Here is a 24,216-nt window from a genome sequence, read left to right on the forward strand (position 1 = left end):
CAACAGGCCTACTGACCCATGCGGAGCAGGTCCATGTCCCCCCTCCGGATAAGCCCAATGACCCATCCAGTTTGGTCACCACTCAAGGATGGAGCACGGCACCAGACCCAGCAGCACAAGCTAGTCAGGTCCAACTCACACCCACCCACACCCACTTATGTATTCATCTAAGTTTTTAAAACTACACAACGTTTTAGCCTGAATAACTGTACTCGGAAGTTTGTTACACTCATTCACAACTCTATTACCAAACCAGTGCTTTCCTATATCCTTCCTGAATCTGAATTTTTCCAACATGAAACCATTACTGCGAGTCCTGTCTTGGCTGGAAATTTTCAGCACGCTATTTACATCCCCTTTATTTATTCCTGTTTTCCATTTATACACCTCGATTATATCCCCCCTAATTCTACGCCTTTCTAGAGAGTGCAGATTCAGGGCCCTCAGTCTATCCTGTGTTTCTAGTAAATTAACTTTTAATAGTCAACTTAGCTTTTTCTTAGATCAGTTAACTGTTATAGCTTAGCTGGGTTTCTAGCTCAGTAAGCTTTTTTGTATACCTCGATTAGCTGCATTTCTGTCTCATTTGTATTTCCAACTCATTTGCATTTCTAGTTCAGGTAGATGTATTCCTTGTCACGTTAGCTATGTTTCTAATTGAACTATCTGAAATTCTAGTCAAGTTATCCTTTGGCTAATCTTTTCAACATATCTCTACAAACTGGCATAATGCCAGACAAGTGGAAAATGACAAATATAATACCTATTTACAAAAGCAAGAGATAGGTCCTTAGCTTCGAACTATAGACCAATAAACCTTACCTTCATAGTGGGAAAAATTATGGAATCAGTAACTGCCGGGGCAATTCGCAGCCATTTTGAAAGGCATAAACTATTTAATGAATCTCAACACGGTTTTACAAAGGGCGTTCCTGCTTTACGAATTTACTAACTTTTTTCACTAAGGTGTTTGAGGAGGTAGATCATGGTAATGAATATGATATTGTGTATATGGACTTCAGTAAGGCTTTCGATAGAGTTCCACATGAGAGGCTATTGAGGAAACTTAAGGCACACGAATAGGAGGAGAAATTTTCTCCTGGTTGGAGGCATGGTTGACAAATAAGCAGCAGAGAGTTTCCATATATGGGGAGAAATCAGAGTGGGGGCAAATCACAAGCGGCGTTCCATATGGGTCAGTAATGAGCGCCTTGTTGTTCACAATTTACATAAACGATACAGACAAGGGAATAAATAGTGACATAAGCAAATCTGCTGATGATACAAAAATAGGCCATCCAATTCATTCTAATGAAGACATTAGATCACTCCAGGATGATTTGAATTAGACCGATGCAGTGGTCGGAGAAGTCGCAGATGCAGTTTAATATAGACAAATGCAAAGTTTTAAATATTGGACAGGAAAATAACCATGCCACATATAAACTAAATAATGTAGATCTTAATATTACTGATTGCGAAAAGGATTTAGGAGTTCTGGTTAGCAGTAATCTAAAACCAAGACAACAGTTGATTAATGCTCACAATAAAGCGAACAAAATCCTTGGCTCATATCAAGAAGTATAAATAATAGAAGCCCTCAGGTTGTTCTTCAACTCTATATATCCTTGGTTAGGCCTCATTTAGACTATGCTGCACAGTTCTGGTCACCGTATTACAGAATGGATATAAATGCTCTGGAAAACGTACAGAGGAGGATGACAAAGATGATCCCATGTATCAGAAATCTTCCTTATGAGGATAGACTGAGGGCCCTGAGTCTGCACTCTCTAGAAAGGCGTAGAATTAGGGGGATGTGATCGAGGTGTATAAATGGAAGACAGGAATAAAGGGGATGTAAATAGCGTTCTAAAAATATCTAGCCAAGATAAGACTCGCAGCAATGGTTTCAAGTTGGAAAAATTCAGATTCAGGAAAGATATAGGAAAGCACTGGTTTGGTAATAGAGTCGTGGATGAGTGGAACAAATTTCCGAGTATTGTCATAGAAGCTAAAACGTTGTGTAGTTTTAAAAATAAGTTAGGTAAGTACACGAGTGGGTGTGGGTGGGTGTGAGTTGGACCTGACTGACTTGTGCTAATAAATCTGATGCCGTGCTCCTTCCTTAAGTGGATGTGACATTGACCTGACTAGGTTGGGTCAGTGGCATAAGCCGGTAGGCGACTAGGACCTGCCTCACATGGGCCAGTAGGCCTGCTGCAGTGTTCCTTCTTTCTTATGTTTTTAAGTGTTCGTGTTTGCAGACGATGTGAGGTTAATGAGGAGAACTCAGTCGGAGGAGGAGCAGTCAGGACTACAAAGGGATATGTACAGGCTGCAGGCCCGGGTCCAGAAACTGACGCCTAGAGTTCAACCCCACCAAGTCATGAAGATTGAGGAAAGGCAAAGAAGACCGAAGACAGAGTACAGTCTAGGGGACCAAAGACTACAAACTTCACTGAAGGAAAAGGATATTGAGGTGAGTATAATACTGATCACATCTCGTGAGGCGAACACCACCCAAATAACTGCTGCAGCATATGGGCGCTAAGCAAGCCTAAGAAGAGCAATCCGACATCTCAGTAAGGAATCGTTCAGGACCCTGTACACCATTTACGTTAGGCCTTTATTGGAGTATGCAGCACCAGTTTGATACCTGCACCTAGACAAGCACTTCAAGAAATTAGGGTAAGTGGAAAGGTTTGCAACGAATCTAGTCCCGGAGCTAAGGGGTATGTCCTACGAGGAGAGGTCAAGGGAAATCTACTGATGACGCTGGAGGACAGGAGATATAGGGGGATATGATTGCGACATATAAAATACTGAGAGGAATCGACAAGATGGACTGAGACAGGATATTCCAGAGAGGAAACACAAGAACAAGGGGTCACAATTGGAGGCTGAAGACTCAGAAGAGTCAAGAGATTTTAGGAAGAATTTCTTCAGTCACAAAGTAGTCAGGATGTGGAATAGTCTGGGAAGTGATGTAGTGGAGGCAGGATCCAGACATAGCATGAAGAAGAGGTATGATAGTAGCCACCAGTGAATAGGCGGGGCGAGGAGCTGTGGATCGACCCATGCGGCCACAATTAGGTGAGTACAATCAGGTGAGTACACACCTATGCCAAATTTCCATTACCAAGTACCTTTAACAACAGGTAACTAAGGTTCTCTTCCCCAACACAGTATTTGAGTGTCGCTTATAAAGTGAAATAGCCTAATTACTGTTGTATTAAAGTTAATTAGTTTAATTTTAAAACTTAAATAGGCTTTATGATTGTAAATTCTCTTATAACCTTAGACAAGGCTGGTAATTGTTCATTGATGGTTGGTTTGTTGCGTTTGAAGACTGTCGACTACTCGAGGGTCATTAAGGCTGTGTCACCTGTTCGCTATCAGTGAAAAATACTTTAATCAATAAAAAATAATTAAAGTAAATTATCATGGTATACACACTGAGGAATATACCTGTCTCGGCAAATATGCACTGAGATATACATGGGTCTCATTGCATATGTACAGATATATACACCACTCGCTGGATATATACTTGGAGATACATATCTCTCCTGTGTGTATATATATATATATATATATATATATATATATATATATATATATGCAAAACAACCACTCTGAAAGATTAGATTAATTCCAAGCGCTTTCGTGACTACTCACATTATCAAGGAACTATGAAAGTAAAGCATCCAAGGAAGGTATATAAGGGGTCTGGCCAACACCTCACTATCAGATCCCACAACGGTTAAACACCTGACGCGCGCCGGCCCAACTGGACCAACTGGGCCGGCGCGCGTCAGGTGTTTAACCGTTGTGGGATCTGATAGTGAGGTGTTGGCCAGACCCCTTATATACCTTCCTTGGATGCTTTACTTTCATAGTTCCTTGATAATGTGAGTAGTCACGAAAGCCCTTGGAATTAATCTATTCTTTCAGAGTGGTTGTTTTGCATATTCTGAAATCACTTGTTTACTGTGATCTTATTGCATATATATATATATATATATATATATATATATATATATATTATATATATATTATATATATATATATATTATATATATATATATATATATATATATATGTCGTGCCGAATATGTAAAACTGGTCAATTAGCAAGAACTCATTTAAAATTAAGTCCTTTCTAAAATTTTCTCTTATACATTTAAAGATATATTTTTTTCATTAATGTTAATGTAAAAATTTTTAATTTTGCTACAACACAACTGTCAACATATTATAATTGTTGGTGACCTCAACCAGCACCTTATACAGAGGGACTTTGATGACCTTCTTGCAGTGTTTGACATGAGAAACTTTGTTGATTTCCCTACTCATATCTCTGGCTCCTCCCTTGACCCAGTAGTGAGTGATCTGGCAGAAGGCATAGTCACTTGTCAACCCCTCGGCTACGTTGAATCGTCTGACCACAAGGCTGTTTTTACGACACATAAGATCGCAACAGAACGAGGTGAGGAGTCCACACGCACAACCTGGCTATGGGAAAGAGGTAATTGGCCAGCCCTTTGCTCTGAGCTCGCCACCACCGATTGGAATGCTCTTCTCCAAGGGGATGTTGACAACCAAGTGAAAGCCTTCACTGGACACATCCTTAATCTACAACAAAAACACATTCCTCACCGGCAATATGTGACGAAGCCTACAGATCAGCCTTGGCTTGGCTTTCGTTGTAGAGAGGCTGCTACTGCTAAGTACAAAGCATGGCGAAGGTATAAGAGACATCCTACCACCTATAACAGGAACTTGTACACGCAAGCCTGTAGGCATATGGGTGATGTTCAAAAGTGGGCCATTGCTAAATGTGAGGTGGACACTAAAATAAAGCTAGCATCAGGTAGGGTAGGCTCCAAAACCTGGTGGTCCCTGGTCAAGGACAGACAAGGTTATCTGCCTGATGAACTTATTCCACCTCTAAATCGAGAGGATGGGACCACCTCTACTAGTAGTCAAGAGAAGGCGGACCTCTTTGCTGAACACTTTGCTACCAAAATGCAAGTTCCTGATCCAGCAAGAAACCCTCCTTGGCTAGCTGCAAGAACTGTGTCAAAACTGTCGGTGGTGACAATAAGGCAGGAGGAGGTGCACTTCCTTCTTAAATCGCTTGACCAAGAAAAGGCTGTGGGCCAGACAAGTTGAGCCCAAGATTGTTTCGAAGATGAGCAGACCAGCTAGCAGCACCTCTAACTCGCATCTTTCAGCAATGCCTAGTACAGTGTAAATGGCCCTCTCTATGGAAAGAGGCAAATGTAGTCCCTGTTCACAAAAAGAAGAGCAGAGCAGAAATCAGCAACTACAGACCAGTGTCACTCCTGTCAATCACTGGTAAGATCCTTGAGACAATAATCTCAAGACAAATGACAGAGTTTTTTGACTACCACTCACTACTTTGTGATCGTCAATATGGCTTCAGGAAAGGTTATTCTGCTGCTGATCTGTTATTAAACCTCTCCACTAAGTGGCACCAGTCACTAGATGAATCCAAAGTCAGCTGTGTGGTAGCACTGGACATTGCTGGCGCTTTCGACCGGGTGTGGCACCAGGGCCTCTTAGCAAAACTCCAAGCAATGGGAATTGCAGGCTCTACGCTATGTCTCCTTAGTGATTACCTTCATGGTAGATCTCTAAGTGTAGTTCTCAATGGAACGGAATCAGCAAGACATCCTATTGGGGCAAGTGTTCCACAAGGAAGCGTGCTGGGTCCATTGTTATGGAATGTCTACTTCAACGACCTTCTTCATCTCATCCCAGAATCACATGCATATGCAGACGACTGTACACTGACATTCACTTATCCAAAAGAAATGCCAGCTGCTCTAAGCTACATCAATCACCAGCTGAGAGCTATATCAGCTTGGGGAAATAGATGGCAGGTAACATTTGCACCTGAGAAAACGCAAATGATGATCGTCTCTAGGCACCATGATGGTAATGCTGGTGCAGTAGTAAGGATGAATGGGAGGGTGTTGGCACCTGGAGAAGAAGTTGATATCCTTGGGGTGAAATTTGACTCCAAACTAACCATGAAGAACCATGTTGTAAATCTTGCAAACAAGGCAGCCAGGAAGCTTACAGCACTTCGCCGTATCTCGCATCTGCTTGACAGTAGGGGTTGCAAGATCCTGTACGAGGCACAAGTACGCTCACACCTTGAGTATGCTCCACTTTCTTGGTTTGCCTGGCCCCCCTCTCATCTGCGACTGCTTGACAGAGTAGAGAACAGAGCAAGACGTCTCGTCTCTCGCCTGGACCCATCTTGGATAGATCTGTCATTTCAGTAGAGCCTTCAACATAGGAGGGATGTGGGTGGCCTTACTGTTATGTACAAGGCCAATATTGTCAAAATACCACACTTGGATCCACTTCGAGGACAGCATGAAACAAGCTTTTATGCCACAAGACGGGCAGAAAGCAGCAACTTCACTCTGGCTGTACCCTTCTCCAGAACATCACTCCATCTGAGATCATACATACCCAGGATGACTCGAGTATGGAACACATTCGTACAGGATAATGATGTCAACGAGATAAAGTCAGTTGATCAAATGAAAATGCTGGCCCACAGATGGCTCCAACTTCATCCTGTTCCCTACTTGTATGTCTCATAACAATGAAAATGCTCAAATCGCAAGTTCTGCCTATTGACATATATATATATATATATATATATATATATATATATATAGATCACAGTAATTTCATGCAAAACAACCACTCTTAAATGCAATAATAATTATTGATTACCAAGAAAAAATGAATAATCTCTTAAACTGAAACCTATTCTAAACTTAGAAAAATCCCCTAGAAATAACAGCAATTTCAATAAAACAATAAAACTTCTACTGAAAGGCAAAGATGAATTAGTCAAACAATTTACTTCCACTAATCCAAATGTAGACTAATAAAAACACACAAACCAGGGAATCCAGTCAAGCTCCAAAAGTTTCTATGGCTTGTTGATATGAGCCCTATTGTTGGCAAAATTTCTAACTTTTGTTAAAAACAACATCTTGGTTGATAAATTAAAACCTAAATGATTTTAACATGGTTAGTTTTGATGTTACTTCCTTGTTTACGAAAGTTCCTGTTGATGATTTATTAAGTTTCTTATCTGAAGAAAAAAAAAGTTCCTACTATCAAAACTTAAAACTTTGCATTGTTGAAAAAAAAAAAAAAAAAAAAAATCGTACCTAACCTTATTATAACAAGAACAATTTATTTTAGCCTAACCCAACTAAATATATTTTAGATTTCTTTACAATAATTTAATACTAAACAAAACAGTGAAATATTTTTTTTGTTAGGTTCAGAATGATTTTGGCGAAATTATTGCATACACAAATTTTCACTTGTCCTATATGGCAAGATGAGCGTTGCTATCTAAGCCAAGATCGCAAGTTCTGCCTATTCGGCACGACATATATATATATATATATATATATATATATATAATATATATATATATATATATATATATATATAGTAGATTTTCTAAACAAAACATACATTATCTTTAAAAAAAAGGAAAAGCATATGATAGGTTCGCTTGAACAGGAAAGAGAGAATGTAGAAAACGAGGAGTCAACAGTAACTAAAACAAGCACCTGGAAACGTTCTCAACCCGTATGTAAACTCACCAGTTTCCTTGCGCCAGGCGATGGTGGGGTTGGGGAACCCGTTCGCCAGGCAGTGGAGTGCAACGGTGCCTCCCAGGGCAACACTGGCACTAGCCGGCTCCACCATCCAGGCCGGAGGCACTGTGTAGCAAGTGGACACACAGGTCATTATTCCCACAACAAAGTGTAACACCTCTATTATATTTTTATCCATGCAATGCTTTTATAATGTTATTCAATAATGAAGTTATCAATATTTTTATAAAATATTCCTGCAATTTTATGGTATTTCCATTAGTTATTACATCAACATTTTTAAAAGTTATTACATAAATATATACAGTCAACAGAGTGGCAGCTCGCACATGCACTGTGTGATAAGAGATTTACATTATTAAAATTCGAGTTTCATTTTAGTTGTGCCATTACAATACACTTCTGGAACTGACTAAGGTATTAAGATAAAATTTTAGAATATTACTCCTAAGCCTGATGTGGAATATTTATTAGATTACATCATTTATATACTAAATAATATGGATATTCTTCAGGCACAGCAGATAAGACAACATTAACAAGACTGACAAGAGGCTGAAAACTTAAAGTTACTGTTATATGGTTGTCGTGCGTCGACCCGGGCAGTGGGTAGGGTCGGCGTGTGTGGTTGGTGTATCGTGGGCGTGAGTTTTGGTGGCGTGTGGGGTTAAGGGTGGCGTGGGCATGTGTAGGGGTGACGTGGGAGGGGTGGCGTGGGCGTATATGGGTGAGGGATGTGAGTGCATGTGTGTGTTTTCAAAAGGGAAAGTTGCAGAGAAGGCGTCAACACACAGACCCACACTGTCTATCTGTCTGGCTATCTGTCTGTCTCCCGTGTTCCGCTCTCGTAAAATGCAATACCAGCGAGCCTGATGGTGGCAGAGATATATCACAGTATATATTTACATGACTGAGGCACCGAATATAAATGTTATCTTTGAGAACTCGTGCACTGTTAAAAGCCTCGTTAATTAAAAATATTTTTAGCCTCACATCTGGGGTTTGCTTACAACATATATGACTTGCGTTGTTCCCAGTTAGGACAGACAAGCAAAGAATTACTTCCAAATGGCGTACCGCAGACAATAGCTAAATTTATTTAACCCCTGTGAGTAAATCAATGGTTGAGGCTCGATCCTCTGTCCGCTAAGCGGAGACAGTACACATGCCCGGTGGCCCTCACGTAGTTAGAGTGAAACGTTGTCACAATAAACGCTGTTCCGTAACGATTCAGTTCTTCACGGGGAAAGAACTGACGCGCTGGATCAAGCAGCACAGAGTATACTCGATTAGATCTTCACAAGCATCAACGTCAACATTTGAGTGTAAATTCCTCTTGTCTTGACCGGCAAAATGTTAAATCTGTTGGCGTTACAAATAAGGGTGTTGAAAGTAGCATTGCTGAGTCAGGCCTAATTAAATTATCAATGGGATAAAACCAAAAATATCAGTTCATGGTTGCTGAGGCTGTATCCACTAGTTATATTCTCTAGCCTTCTGCCCTGACTAAAAAATAATGACATGTCTCCAAACACAGTCATTTCCCCAGCGACGATTTTGGTACGTGGGGCAGCGAGGAGCAGGAGCGTGGTGGGATGGGCCCTCGGTATGGGTCCTATGTATGGGCCACAGGCATGGCTCCTAGGGGTGTGTAGTGGTGTCATCGAGAGTGTCATAGTCATCGAGAGTGTCACAGTCATCAGCAGTGTCACAGCCATCAGGAGTGTCAGAGTCATCAGGAGTAAGTCTTGTGTTGTCAGGCTGTGGTCAAGAGGAAGGAAGTGCTCTACTCTATGAGACTTACCTGATGGGGCTGCATCCCTCAACCCAAATCTTATTCACTCCCTAGCCTTTAATGGCTTCAATTTTATCTACACTCTATCCAGTCCCCCTTTTAGTGTGTCTGAGTCATGCCTCTGAGGGCGTAGGACGTGGGCGGCCTACCGCTGACGGTCAGGCGCGAGGTGGTGGTGGTGGTGCGGGCGTCGTTGGAGGCGGCGCAGGAGTAGTTGCCGGTGTGGGCGGCAGTAGCTCTGTCGATCACCAGGATGGAAGTGAAGGCGTCCAGTTGAGAGGTGCGGACGTCGAGGCTGGATTGGAGTGGGCGGCCGTCCTTCTGCCAGGTGAGAGTGAGTGGCTGGTCTCCCTCCTGCACGAGACAAGTAGCCTGGGTTCGCATCCCCGCGCGGGTTCCCTCCGGGAAGGCCAGGCGTGCCAGGCGGGGCGGGACTGCAACACACACACCACACACTCACACACACCAAACGGGAAATAAACACGTGAAATGTATTGTTGATGCACGAGCCTGAAAAAACAGGAATGCAGACTTTAGGAAGCATAGGAATGTGTAAGAAGAGGGAGCCCGTCAGGTCCCCGTGATGCAGGGGCCATCCACTGCCTAATCAGATAGCTAAGGAAAGGGGGCGTAGATAGAAGTGAGGGAGCCATTAAGACAGGCAGAAAAAAACAGTCGCGGTAAGTAGCCACGTCTTTACGTTACTCGGGAAACATCAACCTAAACACAGACAACGTCAAATTTCTGGAAAAAAGCAGAGAGAAGAAGCGTAGGTTTATGTTAAGTCGTTGTGGTTATGGTGCGGCTGTCCCAGGTGCGGGCGTGTGCTGACGAGGGCGTACCATTGACGGCGAGGGCGGCGGAGAGGTTGGCCCTGGCCCAGTGGTTAGAGGCGCTGCAGGTGTACTCTCCGGAGTGAAGGGCGGTGAGGCTGCTGATCATGAGGGCGCTGGAGAAGTCGTTCATGCTGGAGACGGAGACGCCCTCCACCTCCTGAATCGAGTGGCCATCCTTCCTCCAGGTGAAAGTGATGGGAGGGTCACCCTTGTTGACTAGACAGGTCACCCCCGCCCGGTCCCCAGCCTGTAACTTCTCCTCAAAGTGGAAAGGCTGGAGAACCGGAGCCACTGGAACATACTCGCTGTAAGGATGCTGACCTCATGCTGCTGACGTCTACATGTCTACCTACTACTGGCGTCTGCCTGCTGCTGACGTCTACCTCTGCTGGTGTCTGCCTGTCAACCTTCCGCTGACGTCTGCCTACTGTTGAAGTCTATGTTCCTCCTTTCTCTTTGTTTCTGAGGTCTATCTTTGAACTTGAGGTGCACCTGTCTACCTGCTGCTCAGGATTTTCTATCTATTAAGGCCTCAAGATGTACTTGCCTACCTGCTACTGCCGTCTGCCTCTCTACATGTTAACCTACGTTGCTGACAACTTTATCTTCCATTCTTTCTTAACCCAAAGCCGATGCATGATCCACATAGCTCTAAGCAGAAGTGATGAGTTTGGCCACTAACTATAATTAAGTTGGATACCATGCAAACTTTGCAATAACTCGATTTGTATCACTATTCAATGATCTGCGCTACTTACCACGTGTAATCAAAGCTTGACAAACAACAGCTGATCTTCCTTTGAAGGTAAACAGCTGATACATGTTTCATACCTAACACCTGATTTGTGTTGACAACTATCAGCTGGTCCTTGTTGAGACAAATCAGCTGATTCATGTAGACAACGAGCATCATACGCATGTTGGCAATCATCAGCTGATCTATGTGTCAGCCGTCAGCTAATTGATATGTAGTATCAAACCCGTGTGGGTCATTCAGCGCACGGAGTAGCGAAGGCTTGATCCTCCGTCTATAATGGCGAGATGGACTCGTTACCTAAATCGTCAGTTGAATAAATATATTTGTGTTCAGACCTTCATGAGTGTTGCCAACGCAAAGGTAATCTGTGTTACATTTAACAGCAAAACAAAAACAAAATTATAGAACAAGAACATTGTACCTACACCACTGGAACTAATTAACTGTAACAATGAAGGCAGTATTATATATATATATATATATATACATTATATATATATATATATATATATATATATATATATATATATATATATATATATATATATATATATATATATATATATTATGGATGTGCCGAGAAATATCGTTATCGGCCATTTTATGGTATCAGTATCGGTAAAAATACAGCCGATACATTATAAAATATAAATGTACGTGAGCTTAAAAATATTTTACTCTACTTCACGACTGTGAGTTACTCACACACACACACACACACACACACACACACACACACACACACACACACACACACACACACACACACACACACGCACCACCACCACCACCATCCAGGACAGGACGAATGAAGCCAAACTACAAGAAAGGGGACTACACGGGAATGAGGAACTTCCTGAACTGGGTTCAGTGGGACAGAGAACTGGCAGGGAAGCCAGTTAATGAGATGATGGAATATGTAGCAACAATGTGCAAGGAGGCTGAGGAGAGGTTTGTACCCAAGGGTAACAGGAATAATGAAAAAGCCAGGATGAGCCCATGGTTCACCCAAAGGTGCAGGGAGGCAAAAACCAAGTGTGCTAGGGAATGGAAGAAATATAGAAGGCAAAGGACCCAGGAGAATAAGGAGAGCAGTCGTATGCACAGATAAGAAGGGAGGCCCAACTACAATATGAAAATGACATAGCAGCGAAAGCCAAATCTGACCTGAAATTGTTATACAGCCACATCAGGAGGAAAACAACAGTCAAGGACCAGGTAATCAAGCTAAGGAAGGAAGGAGGAGAGACAACAAGAAATGACCGTGAAGTATGTGAGGAACTCAACAAGAAATTCAAAGAAGTGTTCACAGAGGAGACAGAAGGGGCTCCAGAAGGACGGAGAGGTGGGGCACACCACCAAGTGCTGGACACAGTGCTCACAACAGAGGAAGAAGTGAAGAGGCTTCTGAATGAGCTAGATACCTTATAGGTAATGGGACCAGATAACATCTCCCCATGGGTCCTGAGAGAGGGAGCAGAGGCGCTATGTGTACCCCTAACAACAATATTCAATACATCTATCGAAACAGGGAGATTGCCTGAGGCATGGAAGACAGCAAATGTAGTCCCAATCTTTAAAAAAGGAGACAGACATGAAGCACTAAACTACAGACGAGTGTCACTGACATGTATAGTATGCAAAATAATGGAGAAGATTATCAGAAGAGTGGTGGAACACCTAGAAAGGAATGATCTCATCAACAGCAGCCAACATGGTTTCAGGGACGGGAAATCCTGTGTCACAAACCTACTGGAGTTCTATGAAATGGTGACAGCAGTAAGACAAGAGAGATAGGGGTGGGTGGATTGCATATTCTTGGACTGCAAGAAGGCGCTTGACACAGTTTCACACAAGAGATTAGTGCAAAAACTGGAGGACCAAGCCCCTAGGATCCTTCCTTCACTAGTACGCTCCTAGGATCCTTCCTTCACTAGTACGCCCCTAGGATCCTTCCTTCACTAGTACGTCCCTAGGATCCTTCCTTCACTAGTACGCCCCTAGGATCCTTCATTAGTACGCCCCTATGATCCTTCCTTCACTAGTACGCCCCTAATATCCTTCCTTCACTAGTACGCCCCTAGGATCCTTCCTTCCCTAGTACACCGCTAGGATCCTTCCTTCATTAGTACGCCCCTAGGATCCTTCCTTCACTAGTACCCCCCTAGGATTCTTCCTTCACTAGTACGCCCCCAGGACCCTTCCTTCACTAGTATGCCCCCAGGATTCTTCCTTCACTAGTACGCCCCCAGGACCCTTCCTTCACTAGTACGACCCTAGGATCCTTCCTTCACTAGTACGCCCCCAGGATTCTTCCTTCACTAGTACGCCCCAGGACCTTTCCTTCACTAGTACGACCCCATTATTCTTCCTTCACTAGTATGCCCCCAGAACCCTTCATTTACTAGTACGCCCCTAGGATCCTTCCTTCACTAGTACACCCCTAGGATCCTTCCTTCACTAGTTCGCCCCCAGGATTCTACCTTCACTAGTACGCTCCCAGGACACTTCCTTCACTAGTACGCCCCCAGGACTCTTCCTACACTAGTACGCCCCCAGGATCCTTCCTACACTAATACGTCTCGATCAAGAAGGTTGGAAACGGATGAAGTACAGGTGCGTGAGTCAGAGAGCAAGGCTTCAGCTATGGGCTCTCCTCTATGCCCTTGCTTCATTAGCACAAGCCCAGAACCCTTGCTTCAGGGCCCTTTCCCCGGACTCTTCAAGACCTTAGCCCTGGATGGCCCAGGAACATTCTCAAGGATGCCTTACCCAAGAAGCCTTCAGGACCCTTACCCATTAAGCTTTTTCAAGACCCTTACCTATGTAACCTTCAGGACCCTTACCTATGAAGCCTTCAGGACCCTTAACCATGGAAACTTCAGGACCCATTGGGAAAAAGAAGCCTTCAAGACCATTACCCGTGCACTCGTCAGGACAATTACCCATGCAGCCTTCAAGACCCTTACCCATACAGTCTTCAGGACCCTTATCCATGCAGCCTTCAAGACCCATCCCATGGACGTACCCATAACACGGACGGTGAGGTGTTGGCTCTCTGACTGGCCCTGCCTGGTGGAGGCCGTGCAGGTGTACTGTCCATCGTCAGCGCCTCGGGTAACCTGCTCCACCACCAGTGTGCCGTTCGGGTAGACTCTCTGCCTGTGGGTAGTCGGCAGCCTCACTCCGTCTGTGTGGCAGACACAAAGAACACTCGTGGAAACACAAAATCTCTTGTGTTGATCTTGTGGCAAAACAACAGCTGTTAATGGAATGGGGAAAATAGAATTGAATTTTAAAGTATATTTAACATTAAAATATAATGGGAATTGAATAATATAATCTATTAAATATGGAAAACAAATAAATAAATAACAATACGACTTAATTATACGATCTTAATACTTATGATGTTAAAGAACAGAGACGTATCTTTCCTCCAGGTGATCTTGTGCACGGGTCAGGGAGACGTACCTTTCCTCCAGGTGATCTTGTGCACGGGTCAGGGAGACGTATCTTTCCTCCAGGTGATCTTGTGCACGGGTCAGGGAGACGTACCTTTCCTTCAGGTGATCTTGTGCACGGGTCAGGGAGACGTACCTTTCCTCCAGGTGATCTTGTGCACGGGTCAGGGAGACGTACCTTTCCTCCAGGTGATCTTGTGCACGGGTCAGGGAGACGTACCTTTCCTCCAGGTGATCTTGTGCACGGGTCAGGGAGACGTACCTTTCCTTCAGGTGATCTTGTGCACGGGGTAGGGAGACGTACCTTTCCTCCAGGTGATCTTGTGCACGGGGTAGGGAGACGTACCTTTCCTCCAGGTGATCTTGTGCACGGGGTAGGGAGACGTACCTTTCCTCTAGGTGATCTTGTGCACGGGGTAGGGAGACGTACCTTTCCTCCTGGTGATCTTGTGCACGGGGTAGGGAGACGTACCTTTCCTCCAGGTGATCTTGTGCACGGGTCAGGGAGACGTACCTTTCCTCCAGGTGATCTTGTGCACGGGTCAGGGAGACGTACCTTTCCTCCAGGTGATCTTGTGCACGGGTCAGGGAGACGTACCTTTCCTCCAGGTGATCTTGTGCACGGGTCAGGGAGACGTACCTTTCCTCCAGGTGATCTTGTGCACGGGTCAGGGAGACGTACCTTTCCTCCAGGTGATCTTGTGCACGGGTCAGGGAGACGTACCTTTCCTCCATGTGATCTTGTGCACGGGTCAGGGAGACGTACCTTTCCTCCAGGTGATCTTGTGCACGGGTCAGGGAGACGTACCTTTCCTTCAGGTGATCTTGTGCAAGGGTCAGGGAGACGTACCTTTCCTCCAGGTGATCTTGTGCACGGGTCAGGGAGACGTACCTTTCCTCCAGGTGATCTTGTGCACGGGTCAGGGAGACGTACCTTTCCTTCAGGTGATCTTGTGCAAGGGTCAGGGAGACGTACCTTTCCTTCAGGTGATCTTGTGCACGGGGTAGGGAGACGTACCTTTCCTCCAGGTGATCTTGTGCACGGGGTAGGGAGACGTACCTTTCCTCCAGGTGATCTTGTGCACGGGGTAGGGAGACGTACCTTTCCTCTAGGTGATCTTGTGCACGGGGTAGGGAGACGTACCTTTCCTCCAGGTGATCTTGTGCACGGGTCAGGGAGACGTACCTTTCCTCCAGGTGATCTTGTGCACGGGTCAGGGAGACGTACCTTTCCTCCAGGTGATCTTGTGCACGGGTCAGGGAGACGTACCTTTCCTTCAGGTGATCTTGTGCAAGGGTCAGGGAGACGTACCTTTCCTTCAGGTGATCATGTGCACGGGGTAGGGAGACGTACCTTTCCTCCTGGTGATCTTGTGCACGGGGTAGGGAGACGTACCTTTCCTCTAGGTGATCTTGTGCACGGGTCAGGGAGACGTACCTTTCCTCCAGGTGATCTTGTGCACGGGTCAGGGAGACGTACCTTTCCTTCAGGTGATCTTGTGCAAGGGTCAGGGAGACGTACCTTTCCTTCAGGTGATCTTGTGCACGGGGTAGGGAGACGTACCTTTCCTCCAGGTGATCTTGTGCACGGGGTAGGGAGACGTACCTTTCCTCCAGGTGATCTTGTGCACGGGGTAGGGAGACGTACCTTTCCTCTAGGTGATCTTGTGCACGGGGTAGGGAGACGTACCTTTCCTCCAGGTGATCTTGTGCACGGGTCAGGGAGACGTACCTTTCCTCCAGGTGATCTTGTGCACGGGTCAGGGAGACGTACCTTTCCTCCAGGTGATCTTGTGCACGGGTCAGGGAGACGTACCTTTCCTTCAGGTGATCTTGTGCAAGGGTCAGGGAGACGTACCTTTCCTTCAGGTGATCATGTGCACGGGGTAGGGAGACGTACCTTTCCTCCTGGTGATCTTGTGCACGGGGTAGGGAGACGTACCTTTCCTCTAGGTGATCTTGTGCACGGGTCAGGGAGACGTACCTTTCCTCCAGGTGATCTTGTGCACGGGTCAGGGAGACGTACCTTTCCTCCAGGTGATCTTGTGCACGGGTCAGGGAGACGTACCTTTCCTCCAGGTGATCTTGTGCACGGGTCAGGGAGACGTACCTTTCCTCCAGGTGATCTTGTGCACGGGTCAGGGAGACGTACCTTTCCTCCAGGTGATCTTGTGCACGGGTCAGGGAGACGTACCTTTCCTCCAGGTGATCTTGTGCACGGGGTAGGGAGACGTACCTTTCCTTCAGGTGATCTTGTGCACGGGTCAGGGAGACGTACCTTTTCTCCAGGTGATCTTGTGCACGGGTCAGGGAGACGTACCTTTCCTTCAGGTGATCTTGTGCAAGGGTCAGGGAGACGTACCTTTCCTCCAGGTGATCTTGTGCACGGGTCAGGGAGACGTACCTTTCCTCCAGGTGATCTTGTGCACGGGTCAGGGAGACGTACCTTTCCTTCAGGTGATCTTGTGCAAGGGTCAGGGAGACGTACCTTTCCTTCAGGTGATCTTGTGCACGGGGTAGGGAGACGTACCTTTCCTCCAGGTGATCTTGTGCACGGGGTAGGGAGACGTACCTTTCCTCTAGGTGATCTTGTGCACGGGGTAGGGAGACGTACCTTTCCTCCTGGTGATCTTGTGCACGGGGTAGGGAGACGTACCTTTCCTCCAGGTGATCTTGTGCACGGGTCAGGGAGACGTACCTTTCCTCCAGGTGATCTTGTGCACGGGTCAGGGAGACGTACCTTTCCTCCAGGTGATCTTGTGCACGGGTCAGGGAGACGTACCTTTCCTCCAGGTGATCTTGTGCACGGGTCAGGGAGACGTACCTTTCCTCCAGGTGATCTTGTGCACGGGTCAGGGAGACGTACCTTTCCTCCAGGTGATCTTGTGCACGGGTCAGGGAGACGTACCTTTCCTCCAGGTGATCTTGTGCACGGGTCAGGGAGACGTACCTTTCCTCCAGGTGATCTTGTGCACGGGTCAGGGAGACGTACCTTTCCTTCAGGTGATCTTGTGCACGGGTCAGGGAGACGTACCTTTCCTTCAGGTGATCTTGTGCAAGGGTCAGGGAGACGTACCTTTCCTTCAGGTGATCTTGTGCACGGGGTAGGGAGACGTACCTTTCCTCCAGGTGATCTTGTGCACGGGGTAGGGAGACGTACCTTTCCTCCAGGTGATCTTGTGCACGGGGTAGGGAGACGTACCTTTCCTCTAGGTGATCTTGTGCACGGGGTAGGGAGACGTACCTTTCCTCCAGGTGATCTTGTGCACGGGTCAGGGAGACGTACCTTTCCTCCAGGTGATCTTGTGCACGGGTCAGGGAGACGTACCTTTCCTCCAGGTGATCTTGTGCACGGGTCAGGGAGACGTACCTTTCCTTCAGGTGATCTTGTGCAAGGGTCAGGGAGACGTACCTTTCCTTCAGGTGATCATGTGCACGGGGTAGGGAGACGTACCTTTCCTCCTGGTGATCTTGTGCACGGGGTAGGGAGACGTACCTTTCCTCTAGGTGATCTTGTGCACGGGTCAGGGAGACGTACCTTTCCTCCAGGTGATCTTGTGCACGGGTCAGGGAGACGTACCTTTCCTCCAGGTGATCTTGTGCACGGGTCAGGGAGACGTACCTTTCCTCCAGGTGATCTTGTGCACGGGTCAGGGAGACGTACCTTTCCTCCAGGTGATCTTGTGCACGGGTCAGGGAGACGTACCTTTCCTCCAGGTGATCTTGTGCACGGGTCAGGGAGACGTACCTTTCCTCCAGGTGACCTTATGCACGGGGTAGTGAGACGTACCTTTCTTTCAGGTGGTTTTGTGCACGAGGTAGGGTAAGGTACCTTTCCTCCAGGTGATCTTGTGCACGGGGTAGTGAGATGTACCTTTCCTCCAGGTGACCTTGTGGACGGGGTAGACAGACGTACTTTTCCTCCAGGTGACCTTGTGCACGGGGTAGCGAGACGTACCTTTCATCCAGGTGACCTTGTGCGCGGGGTAGTGAGACGTACCTCACCTTCAGGTGATCTTGTGCACGGGGTAGACAGACGTATCTTTCCTCCAAGTGATCTTGTGCACGGGGTAGACAGACGTACCTTTCCTCCAGGTAATCTTGTGCACGGAGTAGACGGACGTACCTTTCCTTCAGGTGATCTTGTGCACGGGGTAGGGTGACATACCTTTATTCCAGGTGACTTTATGCACGGGGTAGACAGACGTACCTTTCCTCCAGGTGATCTTGTGCACGGGGTAGCCGGAGACGGGGCACGTAACAAGGAAGGTCTCCCCCGCTACAGCAGACACCTGCCCCATGGGACGCACGTGCGGGGGGCCGTACACGTTAAGACGTGCTGAGTGCACCACGCTGCCGGCACTGTTCTCCGCCGTGCACGCGTACGTACCCCCGTCCGTCACGTGCACCGTAGAGATGTTCACGTGACTGATCACCTCCCCGTGTGCCGACACGTACTGCCCCTTCACGTACCTGCAACACAAGTGTTTATTATGGTGTCACACAGCGGTACCTGCAACACAAGTGTTTATTATGGTGTCACACAGCGGTACCTGCAACACAAGTGTTTATTATGGTGTCACACAGCGGTACCTGCAACACAAGTGTTTATTATGGCGTCACACAGCGGTACCTGCAACACAAGTGTTTATTATGGCGTCACACAGCGGTAACTGCAACACAAGTGTTTATTATGGCGTCACACAGCGGTACCTGCAACACAAGTGTTTATTATGGCGTCACACAGCGGTAACTGCAACACAAGTGTTTATTATGGCGTCACACAGCGGTACCTGCAACACAAGTGTTTATTATGGCGTCACACGGCGGTACCTGCATCACAAGTGTTTATTATGGCGTCACACAGCGGTACCTGCATCACAAGTGTTTATTATGGCGTCACACAGCGGTACCTGCATCACAAGTGTTTATTATGGCGTCACACAGCGGTACCTGCAACACAAGTGTTTATTATGGCGTCACACAGCGGTACCTGCATCACAAGTGTTTATTATGGCGTCACACAGCGGTACCTGCAACACAAGTGTTTATTATGGCGTCACACAGCGGTACCTGCAACACAAGTGTTTATTATGGCGTCACAACGGTACCTGCAACACAAGTGTTTATTATGGCGATGATGCTCATCACTTCAAGATTATTGATGAGTACATGACCAGTGATGAGTACATGACCAGTGATGAGTACATGACCAGTGATGAGTATATGACCAGTGATGAGTACATGACCAGTGATGAGTACATGACCAGTGATGAGTACATGACCAGTGATGAGTATATGACCAGTGATGAGTACATGACCAGTGATGAGTACATGACCAGTGATGAGTACATGACCAGTGATGAGTACATGACCAGTGATGAGTACATGACCAGTGATGAGTGCATGACCAGTGATGAGTGCATGACCAGTGATGAGTACATGACCAGTGATGAGTACATGACCAGTGATGAGTGCATGACCAGTGATGAGTGCATGACCAGTGATGAGTGCATGACCAGTGATGAGTGCATGACCAGTGATGAGTACATGACCAGTGATGAGTGCATGACCAGTGATGAGTGCATGACCAGTGATGAGTGCATGACCAGTGATGAGTACATGACCAGTGATGAGTGCATGACCAGTGATGAGTGCATGACCAGTGATGAGTACATGACCAGTGATGAGTACATGACCAGTGATGAGTACATGACCAGTGATGAGTACATGACCAGTGATGAGTGCATGACCAGTGAAGAGTACATGACCAGTGATGAGAACATGACCAGTGATGAGTGCATGACCAGTGATGAGTACATGACCAGTGATGAGTACATGACCAGTGATGAGTACATGACCAGTGATGAGTACATGACCAGTGATGAGTACATGACCAGTGATGAGTACATGACCAGTGATGAGTGCATGACCAGTGATGAGTACATGACCTGTGATGAGTACATGACCAGTGATGAGTACATGACCAGTGATGAGTACATGACCAGTGATGAGTGCATGACCAGTGATGAGTACATGACCAGTGATGAGTACATGACCAGTGATGAGTGCATGACCAGTGATGAGTACATGACCAGTGATGAGTACATGACCAGTGATGAGTACATGACCAGTGATGAGTACATGACCAGTGATGAGTACATGACCAGTGATGAGTACATGACCAGTGATGAGAACATGACCAGTGATGAGAACATGACCAGTGATGAGTACATGACCAGTGATGAGTACATGACCAGTGATGAGTGCATGACCAGTGATGAGTGCATGACCAGTGATGAGTACATGACCAGTGATGAGTGCATGACTATCGTGTACCTGAGTGCATATACACCAAAAAATGTGTATCACATGGTGTATATACCCCCGAGAGGTGTGTATGCATCTCTCGATATACATTAATCAATATCTGTGTATATCTGTGTATGTCCACTTGTATATTCTCAGAGTATATACACTACTTTCTTTTTTCTGAATATTAAAACACACATGATGGTAATTTTCAGGAATAAATCATTCAAAAAAGATTATGATAAATAATAAATAACTAAGACCTACATAACTTCGTTTTTTCTTGTTATTTTTCTTGTCTTTGTAGTTATTTTTTATTTTTTGTTGACGTGATATTGCTGGCAAAGTTCTTGCTTCACACACTGATTATCCGGGTTCGATTCCCGGTAGGGTAGAAACATTTCGACGCGTTTCTTTAGACTTGTTGTCCTGTTCACCTAGCAGTAAGTAGGTACCTGGGTGTTAGTCGACTGGTGTGGGTCGCATCCTGGGGAACAAGATTAAGGACTTCAATGGAAATAAGTTAGACAGTCCTCGATGACTCACTGACTTTTTTGGGTTATCCTGGGTGGCTAACCCTCCGGGGTTAAAAATCCGAACTTAATTTTGTCTTGTCTTATCATTGAGAGAGAGAGAGAGAGAGAGAGAGAGAGAGAGAGAGAGAGAGAGAGAGAGAGAGAGAGAGAGAGAGAGAGAGAGAGCATACATCATAATTAATACATTAAGGTAATTAACTCGCTAATGGAAGACGCTGGAAAGACGTGTGGATTATGCCCAGCTAAAAGAGGAGGAAGAAGGAGAGGAGGAGAAGAAGAAGAAGAGGAGAAGGAGGAAGAAGAGGATGGTTGAGACACTCAGAGATACCTTCAATTTTACGAACTAAATTATTAGGTCGTAACTGGACTGGTTCATACACATTTTAGGTATACAAAGGTATACAAATGTGCCTCAGTATTCACGAACTTCCGTGATCATGAAACATCCGTAATCGCGAAACATCCGTAATCGCGAAACATCCGTAATCGCGAAACATCCGTAATCGCGAAACATCCGTAATCTCAAAACACCCGTAATCGCGAAACATCCGTAATCGCAAAACATCCGTAATCGCGAAACATCCGTAATCGCGAAACATCCGTAATCTCAAAACATCCGTAATCGCGAAACATCCGTAATCGCAAAACTTCCGTAATCGCGAAACATCCGTAATCGCGAAACATCCGTAATCGCGAAACATCCGTAATCGCGAAACATCCGTAATCGCGAAACATCCGTAATCGCGAAACATCCGTAATCGCGAACTTCGATTAACCAACATTAAAACAGACTTTTTTTTTATCTCATTTTTGTTTCCAAGACCAAATTAATTTTTTCTGGTTATTCTTTGATGCTGGTGAAGGGCGCTTGATCCAGGGAACTGGAGGTAACATTATCCTCCCTGTATCAAACCCGATTACTTTTTATGCAGGAGTTGATTGGCCTCTGCTGGTTTACTGTTCTAATATCAATTATTATTAATAATAATAATAATAATAATAATAATAATAATAATAATAATAACTTTAGTAATAATAATAATAATTAACCCCTTTAACTTCTCTTGTTCTTCTTCCCACCTATCCTCGTCCCTCCTGTCCTTCCTCACTATCCTTCATAATTATCAGCAGCATCTCCCTCATCACTCTCATGCCTGCTAGTTCTCCCTGACCCCCGTCTGTCCCTACCCCTGAGGTACTAGCCACCCTCACCTAGCCACCCTCACCTAGCCACCCTCACCTAGCCTCCCTCACCTAGCCACCCTCAGCTAGCCTCCCTCACCTAGCCACCCTCACCTAGCCACCCTCACCTAGCCTCCCTCACCTAGCCACCCTCACCTAGTCTCCATCACCTAGCCACCCTCACCTATCCACCCTCACCTAGCCTCCCTCACCTAGCCACCCTCACCTAGCCACCCTCACCTAGCCTCCCTCACCTAGTCTCCCTCACCTAGCCACCCTCACCTGGCCTCCCTCACCTAGCCACCCTCACCTAGTCTCCCTCACCTAGCCTCCCTCACCTAGCCTCCCTCAAATAGCCACCCTCACCTAGCCTCCCTCACCTAGCCACCCTCACCTAGCCTCCCTCACCTAGCCTCCCTCACCTAGCCTCCCTCACCTAGCCACCCTCACCTAGCCTCCCTCACCTAGCCTCCCTCACCTAGCCTCCCTCACCTAGCCACCCTCACCTAGCCTCCCTCACCTAGCCACCCTCACCTAGCCACCCTCACCTAGCCTCCCTCACCTAGCCACCCTCACCTAGCCACCCTCACCTAGCCTCCCTCACCTAGCCTCCCTCACCTAGCCTCCCTCACCTAGCCTCCCTCACCTAGCCTCCCTCACCTAGCCCCCTCACCTAGCCACCCTCACCTAGCCACCCTCACATAGTCCCCCTCACCTAGCCACCCTCACCTAGCCACCCTCACCTAGCCTCCCTCACCTAGCCACCCTCACCTAGCCACCCCCACCTAGCCTCCCTCTCCTAGCATCCATCATCTAGCCACCCTCACCTAGTCTCTCTCACCTAGCCACCCTCACCTAGCCACCCTCACCTAGCCTCCCTCACCTAGCCACCCTCACCTAGCCACCCTCAACTAGTCTCCCTCACCTAGCCACCCTCACCTAGCCTCCCTCACCTAGCCACCCTCACCTAGCCACCCTCACCTAGCCTCCCTCACCTAGCCTCCCTCACCTAGCCTCCCTCACCTAGTCTCCCTCACCTAGCCTCCCTCACCTAGCATCCCTCACCTAGCCACCCTCACCTAGCCTCCCTCACCTAGCCTCCCTCACCTAGCCACCCTCATCTAGTCTCCCTCACCTAGCCACTTTCACCTAGCCACCCTCACCTAGCCTCCCTCACCTAGTCTCCCTCACCTAGCCTCCCTCACCTAGCCTCCCTCACCTAGCCACCCTCACCTAGCCTCCCTCACCTAGCCTCTCTCACCTAGCCTCCCTCATCTAGTCTCCCTCACCTAGCCTCCCTCACCTAGCATCCCTCACCTAGCCACCCTCACCTAGCCTCCCTCACCTAGCCTCCCTCACCTAGCCACCCTCATCTAGTCTCCCTCACCTAGCCACCCTCACCTAGCCACCCTTACCTAGTCTCCCTCACCTAGCCTCCCTCACCTAGCCACCCTCACCTAACCTCCCTCACCTAGCCTCCCTCACCTAGCCACCCTCACCTAGTCTCCCTCACCTAGCCACCCTCATCTAGCCACCCTCATCTAGCCACCCTCACCTAGCCACCCTCACCTAGCCACCCTCACCTAGCCTCCCTCACCTAGCCACCCTCACCTAGCCTCCCTCACCTAGTCTCCCTGACCTAGCCT

General features: G+C 46.8%; 1 protein-coding gene across 4 annotated transcripts in view; it reads right to left on the bottom strand.

Moving 5' to 3' along the window:
- The window catches only part of LOC128684074 (cell adhesion molecule Dscam2), a 1,056,358-nt gene that overhangs the window by 112,269 nt on the left and 919,873 nt on the right, over positions 1-24,216 (bottom strand). For 3 of the 4 annotated variants that reach the window (XR_011392763.1, XM_070091160.1, XM_070091153.1), the window contains exons 11-14: positions 18,751-19,013; positions 14,105-14,266; positions 9,633-9,917; positions 7,674-7,793 (exon numbers count right to left, since the gene is read on the bottom strand). Coding sequence is in view for 3 of the 4 variants with exons in the window: in XM_070091160.1 (XP_069947261.1) it covers positions 7,674-7,793; positions 9,633-9,917; positions 14,105-14,266; positions 18,751-19,013 (830 nt within the window). In the remaining variant the exon portion in view is untranslated. Of the gene's footprint in view, positions 1-7,673; positions 7,794-9,632; positions 9,918-10,325; positions 10,611-14,104; positions 14,267-18,750; positions 19,014-24,216 lie in introns of all 4 variants that reach the window. The other variant, XM_070091155.1, reaches the window with a different exon arrangement.

The sequence above is a fragment of the Cherax quadricarinatus genome, chromosome 3 (genome assembly GCF_038502225.1).
Source record: "Cherax quadricarinatus isolate ZL_2023a chromosome 3, ASM3850222v1, whole genome shotgun sequence".
Lineage (NCBI taxonomy): Eukaryota > Metazoa > Arthropoda > Malacostraca > Decapoda > Parastacidae > Cherax > Cherax quadricarinatus.